The 14,128-nt window shown below is 33.4% G+C and overlaps 1 protein-coding gene across 1 annotated transcript in view; it reads right to left on the reverse strand.

The window, feature by feature from the left end:
• Positions 1–14,128, reverse strand: part of PIBF1 (progesterone immunomodulatory binding factor 1) — a 180,699-nt gene that overhangs the window by 27,333 nt on the left and 139,238 nt on the right. Inside the window, exons 15-16 of the mRNA XM_019738176.3 lie at positions 12,966–13,096; positions 7,121–7,205 (exon numbers count right to left, since the gene is read on the reverse strand). Of these exons, the coding sequence (XP_019593735.2) occupies positions 7,121–7,205; positions 12,966–13,096 (216 nt within the window). The remainder of the gene's footprint in view (positions 1–7,120; positions 7,206–12,965; positions 13,097–14,128) is intronic.

Below are 14,128 nucleotides of genomic sequence, written 5' to 3' on the forward strand. Positions count from 1 at the left end.
TTTAAATTCTACAAAGCATAAGCAAGAAGCCATTTCTCTCATTCTGGAGGGATAATTTAAAACTTTTCTGTTCTGTGATTGCTTATTCCCAGGTATACTTGGTTAAAAGCAAACTATAACTGATCCTTATGTATGGTAGTATAACATAATTGATCTAAAAGTGTTTTAAATGTTTTGGAAGAAAAAAGTTATAAAAACTCATCAGGATATTATTATTACTGTTATACAATAGGTTTGGTTCTGTATATTTAAAGTATATGTAAAGTCAACATTTACAATGAATATTTTTTGCAATATTTTTCTCCCTGAATTTCCTCAGAGTTGAAAGCACATACCCTTACATGAAAAAAATAAGCATTCTAAAACTTTATAGGGAAAGTACGACTTATCCTGTATGTGTGCTTTGGGTTTCACCATAGCAATCTTTCTTTAAAATACTCACTTACATTCAATCAAAAACAAATTTTAACTTGAAGAGTACCACTATGATGAGAAATGTATGAATCTGAGAAATAATTACGTCTTCACTGAAAGAAAAATTAACTTACCCACTCAGTGTTTTTTTCCCCAGTCATCCTGACTGTAAAACTTAACTACATAGATGTTTAAGAAAAACATGTAAAAAGGTATTCTTAAAAAAATTTCAAAACAGTTAAGTATGAACCAAAAAGAATGACACACATATAGAAAAATGTAATTTGTTTGCACTCTTTATGAAGTAGATTGCCTAAGGGGCACTTGTGATGCTGAAATGTTCCTGAAACTTTCCGAGAAATCACAAAGAACATAGGAGTTAGAATCCTGGAACATAAACATACCATGAAAAAATGATAATTATACTGTGACTTCACTTTTAAGAAAACTGGCTAACTGCAGGGTTTGTTTTCTTTTTGTTAAGTGACAGGCTCTGCAGTTAAGAGGCAAGTTACCTGGGACAGTGAGAGTTAGTCCGCCAGTCAGACAAGTGTGGGGCCTGGCACATCCTAGGTACTTAGTGAAGAGTGCTGGCTATGCCTGTGGGCCCTGGCAGAGAAGACTGGCAGGAGAACTGAGGGCAAGGGTAGAAGAATCCTGGGTCTTAGGCAGATCTGATATTGATCGTATAGCCCACAAATATATATTACTACTTAGAGGCTTCATACCATAGAGGTTGCTGTGGGTACAGCTACCATGTCCAGGCAGGGTTTTAGGAGTAGCTTTATTCTAGGCAAAGTTTTCAGAGATGACTTCCTATTGGCTACTTGCAGATAGTTCTCTACAATTTTTTTTTTTTTTTTAAAGATTTTATTGGGGAAGGGGAACAGGACTTTATTGGGGAACAGGGTGTACTTCCAGGACTTTTTTCCAAGTCAAGTTGTTGTCCTTTCAATCTTAGTTGTGGAGGGTTCTGTTCAGCTTCAAGCTGTTGTTCTTTTAGTCTTACTTGTGGAGGGCGCAGCTCAGCTCCAGGTCCAGTTGCCATTGCTAGTTGCAGGGGGCACAGCCCACCATCCCTTGCGGGACTCGAGGAATTGAACTGGCAACTTTGTGGTTGAGAGCCCACGCTCCAACCAACAACTGAGCCATCTGGGAGGCAGCTCAGCTCAAGGTGCCATGTTCAATCTTAGTTGCAGGGGGCAGAGCCCACCATCCCTTGCGGGACTCGAGGAATTGAACTGGCAACCTTGTGGTTGAGAGCCCACTGGCCCATGTGGGAATCGAACGGGCAGCCTTCAGAGTTAGGAGCACGGAGCTCTAACCACCTGAGCCACCGGGCCGGCCCTCTACAATTGTCTTGGGTGTAGGAGAACTTCTGTCCTTTTTTAGTTGAAATATCAGTTATCAGAATGAATTTTACTTTTTGAGGCGGCGGTAATAAGGGTATGTTAAAGGCTAGTTTCTAAAGCTTCCTATTTGCCTTTTCTATTTGACAGCTTCTAGTGCAATTATTATTGAAGACTGGAAAGGACCATAATTAGTTTAAAAAACATTCATGGAGAATTTTCCTCAAAACTCTGACCCTGTATCTTTTTGCCATTAGGTGGAAACTCCCTACATTCTTACCACCGTATCACATACTTACTTGTACCTCAACATAATCTTCATCTCTACTTTTCAAAATGGAAAAGGTGCCCCTCCTATCTAAAGTTAAATCCCATCACTTTGCTCTGGATCTCCTTCTTTTGTACTTTTGCTCAACTGACTATTATTTCTCTTTTGTACTTTTTACGTCTCTCTCTGGCTCCGTCCTATCATCATTCAAATTGGATACTCTCCAACTCTGGGAAGAAGTCCTTGGTCTCAGGCTCCCTCTCTGATCATCCTATATTTTGCTATTCATATATCTTAAGGGCTATTTTTCCTATGATTACTTTTCAATTTCTACTCATTTATCATTTCACAGTAATCTGTTTTAGCTCTACTGCAAGTCCTTCATTATCTTGTTAAATCCAAATCACACTTCCTTTTTTATCTTTCTTTTACCTGGCCCTTTGATAGCCTATTCACTGCTGACAAGTCCCTTCCTTCTGAATGGTTTTCTTGGCTTCACTGACTCGACTCTACTGATGTTCCTGCCATCTCTCTGGTCATTGCTCGTTCTTTGTGTAAGTGCTTTTTCCTCTGCCCAGCCCTTAAATGGTGTTGCTCTCCAATATTATGCTCAGTACTCTATTAGACATTTGGCTGATTAAAGGTAGTTTTCCTGCTCTTGGAAAGTTTACATTCTACAGACACATGATGAAATATATAGAAAAGAAAATCAGAATTAGAGTTTCCAAAGGTAAATATGAGTGGATAAAAATGGATGAAAAATGAAAGCCATTGACGATTCCCGAGAGGTATAGTCAACAAGAAAGAATCCATTCGTGGGAATCACATTTCTTGTACTCAAAACTGAATGTTTAATTTGAAGCCCTGCTACTATTATCTAAGAGTGAGATCCTATTACTTGATCTTTTCCTTTACCTCTTTTTAACCCAATTATTTAAGGTTTATATTTTAGATTTTTACACCTATTAGTGAAGACATTTAAGAGTAAAGAAGATTATAACTCACTTGAACAAAACAAAAAAGTTATTCTGAGGCATCGAAAGTGAAAGAGGGAGGGAAAAAAAGAGATCATAACACCTGGATAAGATATTCAGCTCTGGGTTTTCTGGCTAGTAAGACAAAAAGGAAATACATTAAATTACATAGTTTTCATTTTCTGACGAAAAAGAAAGACAACTTCATCTACAGAGGCAAAAATTTTCCTGGAACTAGAGCAAGTAATAATTCATCACGAAAGTTTTTTTTGTAAAGGGGACTAAGGAGGAAGATCATAAGCTTTTATTTCAGATAAAAAAAAAAAAGTATTTACTTCTAGTTTTGACAGTAAGTATGTAATCATAGTTGAGTTACTTAATTCTTACCGGCATCAGTTTCATCTGTAAAAGTGGGGACATCGATATTTATCTCAGTGGACTTGTAGTAAAGACTAAATTATGTAATATAAATAGAAGTACTTAGTAGACTGCCTTAAATAGTTTCACAAAACAAAGAGAGATGACACCAGATCTTGTTTTGATCTTCCATAAAGGCAGAGGCCATGACATTAAAATGTATCTTAATGGAAGGAATTTAGTGAGGAAAGATTTTGCCTCCTCCCATCACTGTGCTTTATGAAGGTTTCACTGAATACAGGGATAGAACTTGGAAAATTTAAAATGGAGAGATGTAAACATGAGATTGCAATTCACGTAGGTATGAGACTGTAATTCAATTCATGATCACAGTTTTTATTATTTGTTGTACAGATCCTTTAACCTAATATATTTACCCATCTGTGCTGAGCTTTCTAGTCTGAAAAGGCAAACTAAAAGTGCTATTTTTCTCCATACCCAACCTCTCTTCACATTTTAATAATTTTTTATTATTAATACATTTGCTCTAATGAAAAGTTGAGAAACAAAATCACCTAATACACCATTCGCAATTCCAAATACACACAACTGTTTTTTGCATATATAAAATGCTAAGAATTTATAGACTAGGAGGCCAATAAGAATTTTATCACTGCTAGAAATGTTTGTATCACAATTGAATTCCTAACAGGAGAGGAGTTACTTCTAAACTAACAATTCTTAGCTAACACTAATAAAGAAAATAAAAACCCTGTGTGGCCATGATCCAAATGTCCTAGAATTGTCAACCTAGAATTATCCCACCTGTTTCCTTTCTTCATTTACTACATACTTGATAACTATGTAAATGAGCTGGTGATCTCACTTCATAGTACGTGACCATATACATGTCTTATCAGAACGAAGTGACACTGCTTAAAAGGTTACGAGCTGTCCAGCACAAAAAAGAAAATGAAAAAACTTTAAAATGTTCATTTGGTCTCTTTATGAATCAGTCATATAAACTGAGAAAATTTAGCAGATTCAAACAATGACTCATATTAGGTCCCTTTCCCAGGGCCCTGACTGGGTGAGGGAAAATCTCAGGTGCCCACCCTGCTTGGTGCACACCTTTGAGAGTGGACACCTACATTTGTGCCCTAGGTGCCTTGCTTGCTTCACATTAGCTCAGCCTGATTTTTACTTTCAAAAAATTATATTTATCAGAGCCATTCTTATCCAACTGTATCTATTGGCTATACTGAGCCTTTGACCCCAAGAGCTATAAAATGAGTAAATCAATCCTGCAGACTCTGTTTCATCAAGTAAACATTCAAGTGCGGGCCCCAGACCTTCCCTGAATCACTGGCTTCTCTGTTTCCATAAAAGTTTGCACTTGCTTTTGCATCTGCACGTACTATGCAATTGGTATTAAATTGTTTCTCAGAAAAGATTAAAAACTTGTATCAGACTTTTTGTTTTTAAACTTTGCTTTGTAAAGAACAAAAGGTTACTTTAGATGTTGGCATTAAAAAAAAGTTACAATGTTGGATTATTAAAATATAATTGCCAAAATGAAGAAGTATTAACAAATGCATGAATATTAACTGACAATTATTTAATCAGATGTGCATCCATGTGAAATTCACTGATGCCACGCTAATAGTAGGCAATTTATATGAGTAATTTCATCCTGCTTGTATTTAATTTTCATGTTTAAATATTTTGTTCTAAACCTATTCAATTTTCAGACCAGTGAATAAAACTTTTAATTTTTATTGGGACTCATGAATAATGTGATTCCAAGCATGATGTACAAAATATATAAATTAAAGTTGCTCATGTATTTTTCAGAGTCTAGCATAATCTTCTAAAATCAAGAAAATTGCCATTCTGAAAATACTTGTTATGCAGCTTTACAGAAATAAAAGTTGGTATGACCGAATGGACATCTGTAGTTACTGTCTCTTAAATATTCAATTTAAACACAATTGTGAAAAATCCACACAGTGAATGAATCAGGATTCCACAGTGAAGAAACAATTATTTGAAGGCAGAATCCTAGGACATAAGAGACAGTAGATAAGGCTTGGAATGCTGGAAATCAGAAAAACGAATAAATACCTTCAGAGAACCTTTTCCTAGTCTGTAACCTGTTGTTAGATCTACTTATCTACCTAAAAGTCATCTCTAAAATCTAGTCCAGCGATACCTTCTATCTCTTTCACCCATCATATAAAATACACCTTTAAGAGAACTTACTCCAAAGGTCATTTCTAAGAGACAATCCCCCAATCTCCCTGAAACCATTTCTAGGATATGCACCTTTGAACTGCTTCCAGTAATAGTTCCTAGTTGATCTCGCTAAATCATATCCTTCCAATAATTTCTTACCAAATACCTAGTATATCTTTCCCAGATTGGAAAAATGTCTTCAGGATACTCGTAAACCAATGATCTGTTATCCTAACAGAGAAACCATTTGTTTCTCTGTTAGGATAACAAAATGGTAAAAACATGGCTAAGACAAGACACTGATAGTTCAGTGGAAAAAAATGTATTAGATTGAAAAGCTAGGTTTAACGATATCAACTGCTGGTGAGCACGCTGAGCAATTGGAACTCTCATTCATTCTGGTGGGAATGCAAAAGGTACAGTCACTTTGGAAAATAGTTTGACAGTTTCTTTTAAAATTAAACATACACTTTCCATATGACCCAGCAATCCTGCCCCTGGGTATTTACCAAGAGAAATAAAACCTTGTATTTACACAAAAACACATACAAAATTGTTTACAGCAGCTTTATTTATAAAGATGACCTCAAATGGAAACAACTCAAATGTCCATCAAGTGGTGAATGGATTAAAAAACTGTGGTACATTCATACAATGGAATATTACTCAGTAATAAAAAGGAACACATGACTAATATTTGCAACAACACGGATGAATCTTTTTTATGGTACACGTGAAAATTCAGACTGAAAAGACTACTACTGATAATTACATTCATATGACATTCTGGAAAAGCATAGTGCAGGAAAAGGCAAAACTATAGGGATAGAAAGCAGACAAGTGGTTGCTAGGACTGCAGCTAGGGAAAAGGGTCACTACAAAGGGGGCATGAAGGAACTTTCTGGGGTGATGGAACTATTTTACATATTGACTGTGGTGATAGTTACACAACTGTGTAAGCAAAAATCATAGAACTGTATGCTAAAAGGGGTGAATTTTACTGTATGCGTATTATACCTCAATAAATCTGACTTAAACAACCGGGGTTCTCTTAGTTACTAACTGGCTTTGGGCAAGCCACCTAAAACTCATTTCTCCTTTTATAAAATGTGGATTATATTAACTATAAAAGATTTTTGGTGAGGAACAAATGAAAAAAAATCTTTATGAACTTTAAAGTTCAACACAAATATTGTACACTAGGCATAATGGGCATAGAATGATGAATAAGACAGAAATGCAGTAAAAAATTTTATAGTCTAGTGGGAGAAAGAGATAATGTAGAAATTCAATGACAGCGATATGAACAAGGCAACAAGGGTCTACAAGAAGTGGCATTCCAGGAACAAAAATTAACTATAAAATATAAACTATAAATTAATTCATAAGGAATAAAGTACCACAAGTTGAATATAAATAGGAGACGTTATTAACGAACATGGAAAACTAGGATCCAATAATCTTAACATAAGACTTAAAAAAAGCTTAAAGTGGTAAAAATTAAGACAAAATGGAAAAAGTACCTCACGATGATTTAGAAGTTGTTCTAAATCTAATGCCATTTGATTCTTCATCTGTAGTAAAGCTGACTTTTCTTTATTTAAATTGCTGGGGGAAAAAAACACCAAGTTTTAAAAAGTCATCATATTGTTTTAAATTTAATGAATAAATAGTAAATAGCAAAAGACTAAAGACAAACCTAACGTTTTGAATTAAAGATAAATTAAATTTATAGTGCATAAAGATATCAGACCAGCTACCGTAATGTTTGATTTAATCAATGGCCTAGTTTTTTCGTACCCAGGCTTTTAATAATCATTTGACAGTGCAACTGAGGTGCTTTCTTAGAATACTTTCCTGCCTAGTAGGCGATAAAATTAGTGTTAAATATGACTGTTTACTTCTGAAATATAAAAAAATGAGGTGGGACTTATACAAAAGGTAAAAAGAAAGTATGTATTGTCATTGAGAAATAAAAACATATATTTTTTATACATATATACTTATACATAAAACTCTATGGACATTGGAAGGCAAATTAAAACATTTACCCTTAAAATTGAAGTAGTACATAGTTTGTAATTTACCACACACTAAATTACCATGTATATAATTGAGTTAGATAAATGAATCAGATATTTGGTCTGTGGTAAACTTGAAAACACAATTTTCATCTCCAAATTCTTAGTTTAAGCTTCAATTTCTAAGTCTGCATTGTGAATTTCCCTTTAATGTGACCTATTTTCTGATAGGAAAGGGTAAGGCGCTTAATTGTTAAGGACATTATATTTTAAAAGATAAATACTTGAGGCTTATATTGTCTGGAGTTTTATTATTCAACATATAAAAATCAGAACCATTAAATGACATATTCTTTGACTGAATCTACTCAGCCAGCACTACAACAACAAATAAGAAAAGCAAAAATGAATTTAAGCAAACATAATTCCTTCAATGTCAACACAAAATCTGTGAAGGTAAAATTAATGAGAATTGTTCTGCTGAATAGGTAAGACGTTTTAAGTTGTAACTAAGAAAATGGAAAGCCACCAATTTTTAAAATATCAGGCAGGAAGCTTTTTAAAATTCAAGGTACAGTAGTAGGTATTCTGGAAGAACCGGTAATTCTTAAGGACTTAAGAGGAAAAAGCTCACATTCTCCTCCTTCCTAGTAATAGAGAATTTTCCCAAGGAAGCATCATAGTTAGTCCTCTGCGAAGAAAGACTACGTGCAATTCTGACTTGTTTCCAACTGTGCCACTGACTCAGCTGTGTGGTTTAAAGCACACTCCCTCCCCCACTGAACCTCAGTTTTCACATCTGTAAAAGTGGAAAATAATACTTGTGTATGTCAAAGGGATATGTGAATTATCTAATGAATAATTATGTAAAACATGAAACACATAAAACTCTATATAAATGCTATATAGTATTACTAGTTTAGATGAAAAACATGCATCTGCGGAAAACAGTAATTAAATGCCAATAAAGGTAAGCAGCTGGGCAGAAAAACAGATTGACTTTTGGAGTGAGGCGTCAGAGATCCTACTGAGTCGCAGAACTGAAAACAGCTAAATGATATAAAGGAAACTGAGTGCCATGTTCTGCCATCTTTTTCAGAATTAAAATAAATATTCAGTAAATAGAAATAGGAATTTTCAAAGAACAGGTATGTGTTAATGTTCATATACATGTACACATACACACAGTACATGTGTACATACACTCACATACAGTACATAAACTCTCCATACACATACTGTCAAATACCAACAGGTCCAGTAAATAAAACGTAGTGTAATTAAAACATTTTGACCGGATAATTCATTAAAAATGCTTTATATATAAAGTTTATTTCCCCCCAGAATAAAGCAAATATTCCATATTTAAATAGCTAAAATAACCATATAACATGGAACAAAATGTTGGTGGATAAACGGTTACAGAGCAACTCAGTTCTAGCTGCAGGATGTTGGTTTTATCACAAACAGTAAGGACTCCACAGACAAAACCTGGGTATGTATTTCCCCAGTCTGCCTTCTCACTCCTAAACCACAATGGAGACCACCTTCAACATGTAGGTCTCTAAAACTGACTATGATGATTATTATATTCTGTTTTCTCCCAGTATGTATGTAATTACTTAATAGAAGTTCAGTCTCCATAAAACACATTTCATAACAGTGGAAACTAACTTTTAAAAATACAAAGCTTCTATGCATGACTCATAAAGGAACTACAAAACAAATCTCCTTATAAGCACATCTATCGTGAATGGTATATAACACCCATAATTGTTCAATTTGCTGTTAATTATTACCCAGGAATTCATGTTTATGGCTCTACTTCACTGGCTATATGAAAACATATTCCTGATATCTTGTTCCTTCACTTCCTGGATCAATATACCCTGGCTTAGCCTTACAAAAGAACTTGACAATGTAGTCTTTTCTTCTTAAACTACTAGTTAAGAATAAACAAAAACTGACAACAGGGAAAGACAATGTTTCCCTGCTTCCTTCAGCTCTGAACTACAGATTGAACTATAGAACGCAGGCTGTCTCTTGTGGCTTTGTGGAGGAGAAATAACAGTACCTCCTTTAGAATGTATTATTACTTTAATGATAAGGAAATGTAAAGTAGTTAATAGTGATATCTCAAATGTTAGTATTTATGTTGGTAACAAGTTCATTTTATTGCATATTTACTCTAAAGTTTCTAGACATTGAATATATCATATAAATAGCTAAATTTGCAAGTTGTGGGTGTGGTATAGTGGTATTACTTTATTTTCTAAGATAATGATACAATTATTCAATTCTTTAAAGAGACTTTATCATATAAGCTAGAGAAACATTTAAAAAGATGATCAATTAATGTAAATATTCTTTGCTATTAAAATCAACACCTAGCAAAGAGGAATGGGGATTTTCAAGGAACATAATCACTTAGTAATCTTTTTGGATGGGTCATCCAGTGTTTAAATTTTGAAATAATGAAGGACAAAAGGAAGGGAAGTAACATTTTCTGAGTTTCTCCCATGTGCCAGAAGCTTTATATATGCCACTTCATTACTTTTTCACAACTATCCCTTGATGTTCACATTAATATCTGTATTTTCCAAACACATTTACCCGGAGAAAGAAAACCAGGTTGGTGTGCAGTGAAAGCCCAGGAGGATAATTCCACTACATGTGGAATGTCATCAGCTCAGAGGAGGGGTGATGGTAGATAGAACTATGATCTCTCTTGCTGTATCTGGCTTGTTGACTGGGCTGAGTTTTTTATGGTATCACATCATTTCACTCATGTCATCAGGGTACATCTACAGCATCTCAAAGGCCATAATTGAACTACTGAAAGCACCTTCATTTTTCATATTAGAAAGTAGTTACTTTAATTAAGAGCAAGCTTTCATATCCTGTGAAATAGTAGTTCAGAATGTACTAAAATATTATACAATAAATTTATGAAACACAGATAGCGTTAAAGGACTCAGATGTTTAGCACAAAAATTTTTTTGTAGGTAATTCCATAATTGGCATAGTTTTTATGATTACTGTTGCTGTTATTAGGGGAGTCTTAATTTTTGTCCAAATTCAACATATTTTGAGAAATGTTATCTCACTTTTAAGATAGTTTCAACACAAACATTTGTTAAATGTAAGAAAAATACTAATAGCAAACATTTATAGAGCATTTATAATGTGTAGGCACAGTGGCATACATATTACAAAGATCTTGTCGTTTAATCTTCAGCATAACCACTTAAATCAGGTGCTGTTAGTACCAATATCATTTCACAGATGAGAAAACTAGCTGTAGTGTCCAATATCATAGCTATTAGCCACAAGAAGCAATTAAAATTAATTTAATTTAAATAAAATAAAAAATTTACAACTCAAATACTCAACAGCAACATGTGGCTAGTGGCTATCACATGGGACAGCGCATATATGGAATACTGTTATCGTTGCACAAAGTTCTATTGAACAACGGAGGTTGAGAGAGTTCAACTGATTTGCTCCAATCCAAAACGAAGTACTGACCTGGACTGGAGCCCATGCAATTGATCTATAGAGCATGTATGTACTTCCTTTTAAAATTTGTTGTTTTTTTACAATATTATGGAATACTTTGAAAGAAGAGAGAAAATATAACCCCCATGTATCCATCACCCAGCCATAACAATTAACAACTCATGAATGCCCTACTTTTAAACCATTATTCTACACTATTAATATATATATATTTTGCTTCTCTTCCTTAATTATAGCATTTAATGAAAAAGTATCCCTCATTCAGAAAAGGACATAGGGAGGCAGTATAACATAATGTAAGAGTATAGACTTAGAAAGCAGACAGATCTGGGTTCAAATTTTGGCCCCACCAACAAAGCTGCATGTTCTCAGATGAAAGTTGCTTAATTTCTCTAAGGCTCAATTTGCTCATCTTTATAATTTTCTCCTATCGTTAGCTATTATTTTTCTCTATTTCAACATTTTCAGCTTTTCTTAATTCTTAGTAAGATAAAAACTCAAATTTATTTGAAGAAAACTGTGAAAGGGGTAATTTTTTCAACAGGCCTTTTACATACCCCCTCCAAGATCACAAAGGTTAAATGACTCTATACAAAATTTCAATTGTAGCAGAATTATATAATACAGGAAGAAAAAGTTTTATTTGGGGTTCTTTCCTCAATTTCCCTAAGATAACCAGGTACCTAATGAATGATAAAACAGAATCTACTCCCAAAAGCTATTTATAGAATATTTGTTTAATTAATTCATTGAATTAACTTATTAATGCTGGTTACATATATTCTAAATAAATTTTTAACTTTAAATGTAATCTAGAAATAAATTGTTATTTATGTTGACATTTAAAGCATAAACATGATTTTAAATTATTTTATCAAATCATCAAAAACTTAATACCAGGAGTAAAGTTCTGGACCAATTATTTTGGTTGGGATAGAAATGAGAGAAGATAATTATTCTGATTCAACAAAAAGAACATTAATAGTTTGGAGTTAATAACCAACAGTTTTATGTTTTTGGTTATATACCGTAGGAAACCTGGATTTAATAACTATCTTCTTATTATTTTCCAATTTCTTAATTTTACAATTTAATTTCCCATCTAAATTCTTTGCTTCCATATTTATGAAATGGTAATTATCTAAGATTTATTCTAATAATCTTAAAATCTAATAAAAAGTAAGCCAAGTAACCAACCAATCACAAGTTAAAACTTCTTTCTTTATGTACAGCATCACTCTTTTACTGCAATTTAAAAAGACTAAAATGATCATATAGATGAATATGTAAAGAATTTGGATAATTATTAAATGGAGCAAGTCTTTTGGATAAGGTGTCATGTAAGAAAACAACTTCAAGGAAGTGAAAGAAATTTGTTTACATTTAGGTAATTCAGGGGTTACTTAAAGGTTTAGGGGAAGAAAAGCCTAAAAATTCCTTGGCAGAGTCAACACGAATCTAAATAAACACATACATTTTATGTTTGAAAAGTAATTTTGACTCCACAAATGGCATCTGGTTATAGTCGTCCTCTCCCTTTGGTTAGCTCACATCCCACTAAATATTTCTAGGGGAACAAAGACAGAATAACTGTCATGTGTTTTGTTAAAAGTATAGCGTTATGTCCAGGCTAACACTTCTGATAATAAGATGGAATGTGAACACCTAATGTGATGTGACTTAGTTTCTCTAGTAGATATTCAGCACTACATTTAAGACCACCTTCATTATGTAATTTTTTTCTTAACAATTTACAACCCAAATTAATCCACAGCAGTATTACATTTACTTCTTTATTATTCAAATAAAATATTTGTAGATGGTTTACCTGACATCTTTCTCAAGTTGAGTAATCCACTCCTTTAGTGAATCAATCTTAGAATCTCTCTGACGCACTGATTCAATAAGATATCTGTAAGGTTGTTGAGTTTGATTTAACAGAGAATTGGCCCTGTCAAGCTAAAGAAAAACAGATTGCATTAAAATCTAGAAATTTTTACAAGAAGCCAAAATTATTCAAAATGCTCTAACATAGATACAGTACACCAACTCTCCCTTACATGAATTACTCTGAAAAGTTTTTCCTGTGTAAACTGAAAGTTTTAAAAAAATAGTCAACATAGCTATTGTTAGTAACAATAATGATAATAATAAATCCAATGTATACAGGAAAATTTTTTTTTAAATAAAATATTGTTACCAATTTTGGGGGAGGGGTACCTAAATTTTCTTAAGTTTTGTTGGTCTGAGGAGCTATGTGACATAAAATTTATCGTCTTTCAATGAATATCCATTATTAGCTAAAAATGAACTTCTTTTATTTGAGCTTTATTTCTATTCAAAATAATTAATCGCAGAATTTAGCAATTTTTTTCATGTCTTCATATTTCCTTCCACCTCTATTTGCAAAATAGATAATTTATGTACCTAAATCACTATGTATAATTAAAATTTAAAAAATTGTGGTTAAAATAAAAATAACATTAAATGTATCATTTTAACTATTATACAATTCAGGGGTGCTAAGTGCATTTACAATATTGTGTAACCACTGCTGGTATCTATTTATAGAACATTTCATCAGCCCCAAGAGAAACTCTGTACTTATTAAGCTAAAACATTTCCCCCACACCTCAGCTCCAGGAAACATCTATTCTACTTTCTGTCTCTATGAATTTGCCTATTCTAGGTACTTCCCTATAAGTGAAGTCATAATTTACATTTGTCATTTTATGTCTCTTTACTTCACTTAACGTAATGTTTTCAGGGTTCATCTACCTTGTCCCGTGTATCAGAACTTCATTCCTTCTTATGGCCAAATAATATTCCATTGTATGTTTATAGCCCATTTTGTTTTTTCATTCATCGTTGATGGGCATTTAGGTTGTTTCCACTTTTTGGCTATTGTGATTAATGCTATGAACACTGATGTATAAATATCTGTTTGAGTCCCTATTTTCAATTCCTTTGCATATCTACCTAGGAGTGGAG

This window comes from Rhinolophus sinicus, chromosome 16 (genome assembly GCF_057876585.1).
Source record: "Rhinolophus sinicus isolate RSI-liver-muscle chromosome 16, RSI-T2T, whole genome shotgun sequence".
In the NCBI taxonomy this organism is placed as follows: domain Eukaryota; kingdom Metazoa; phylum Chordata; class Mammalia; order Chiroptera; family Rhinolophidae; genus Rhinolophus; species Rhinolophus sinicus.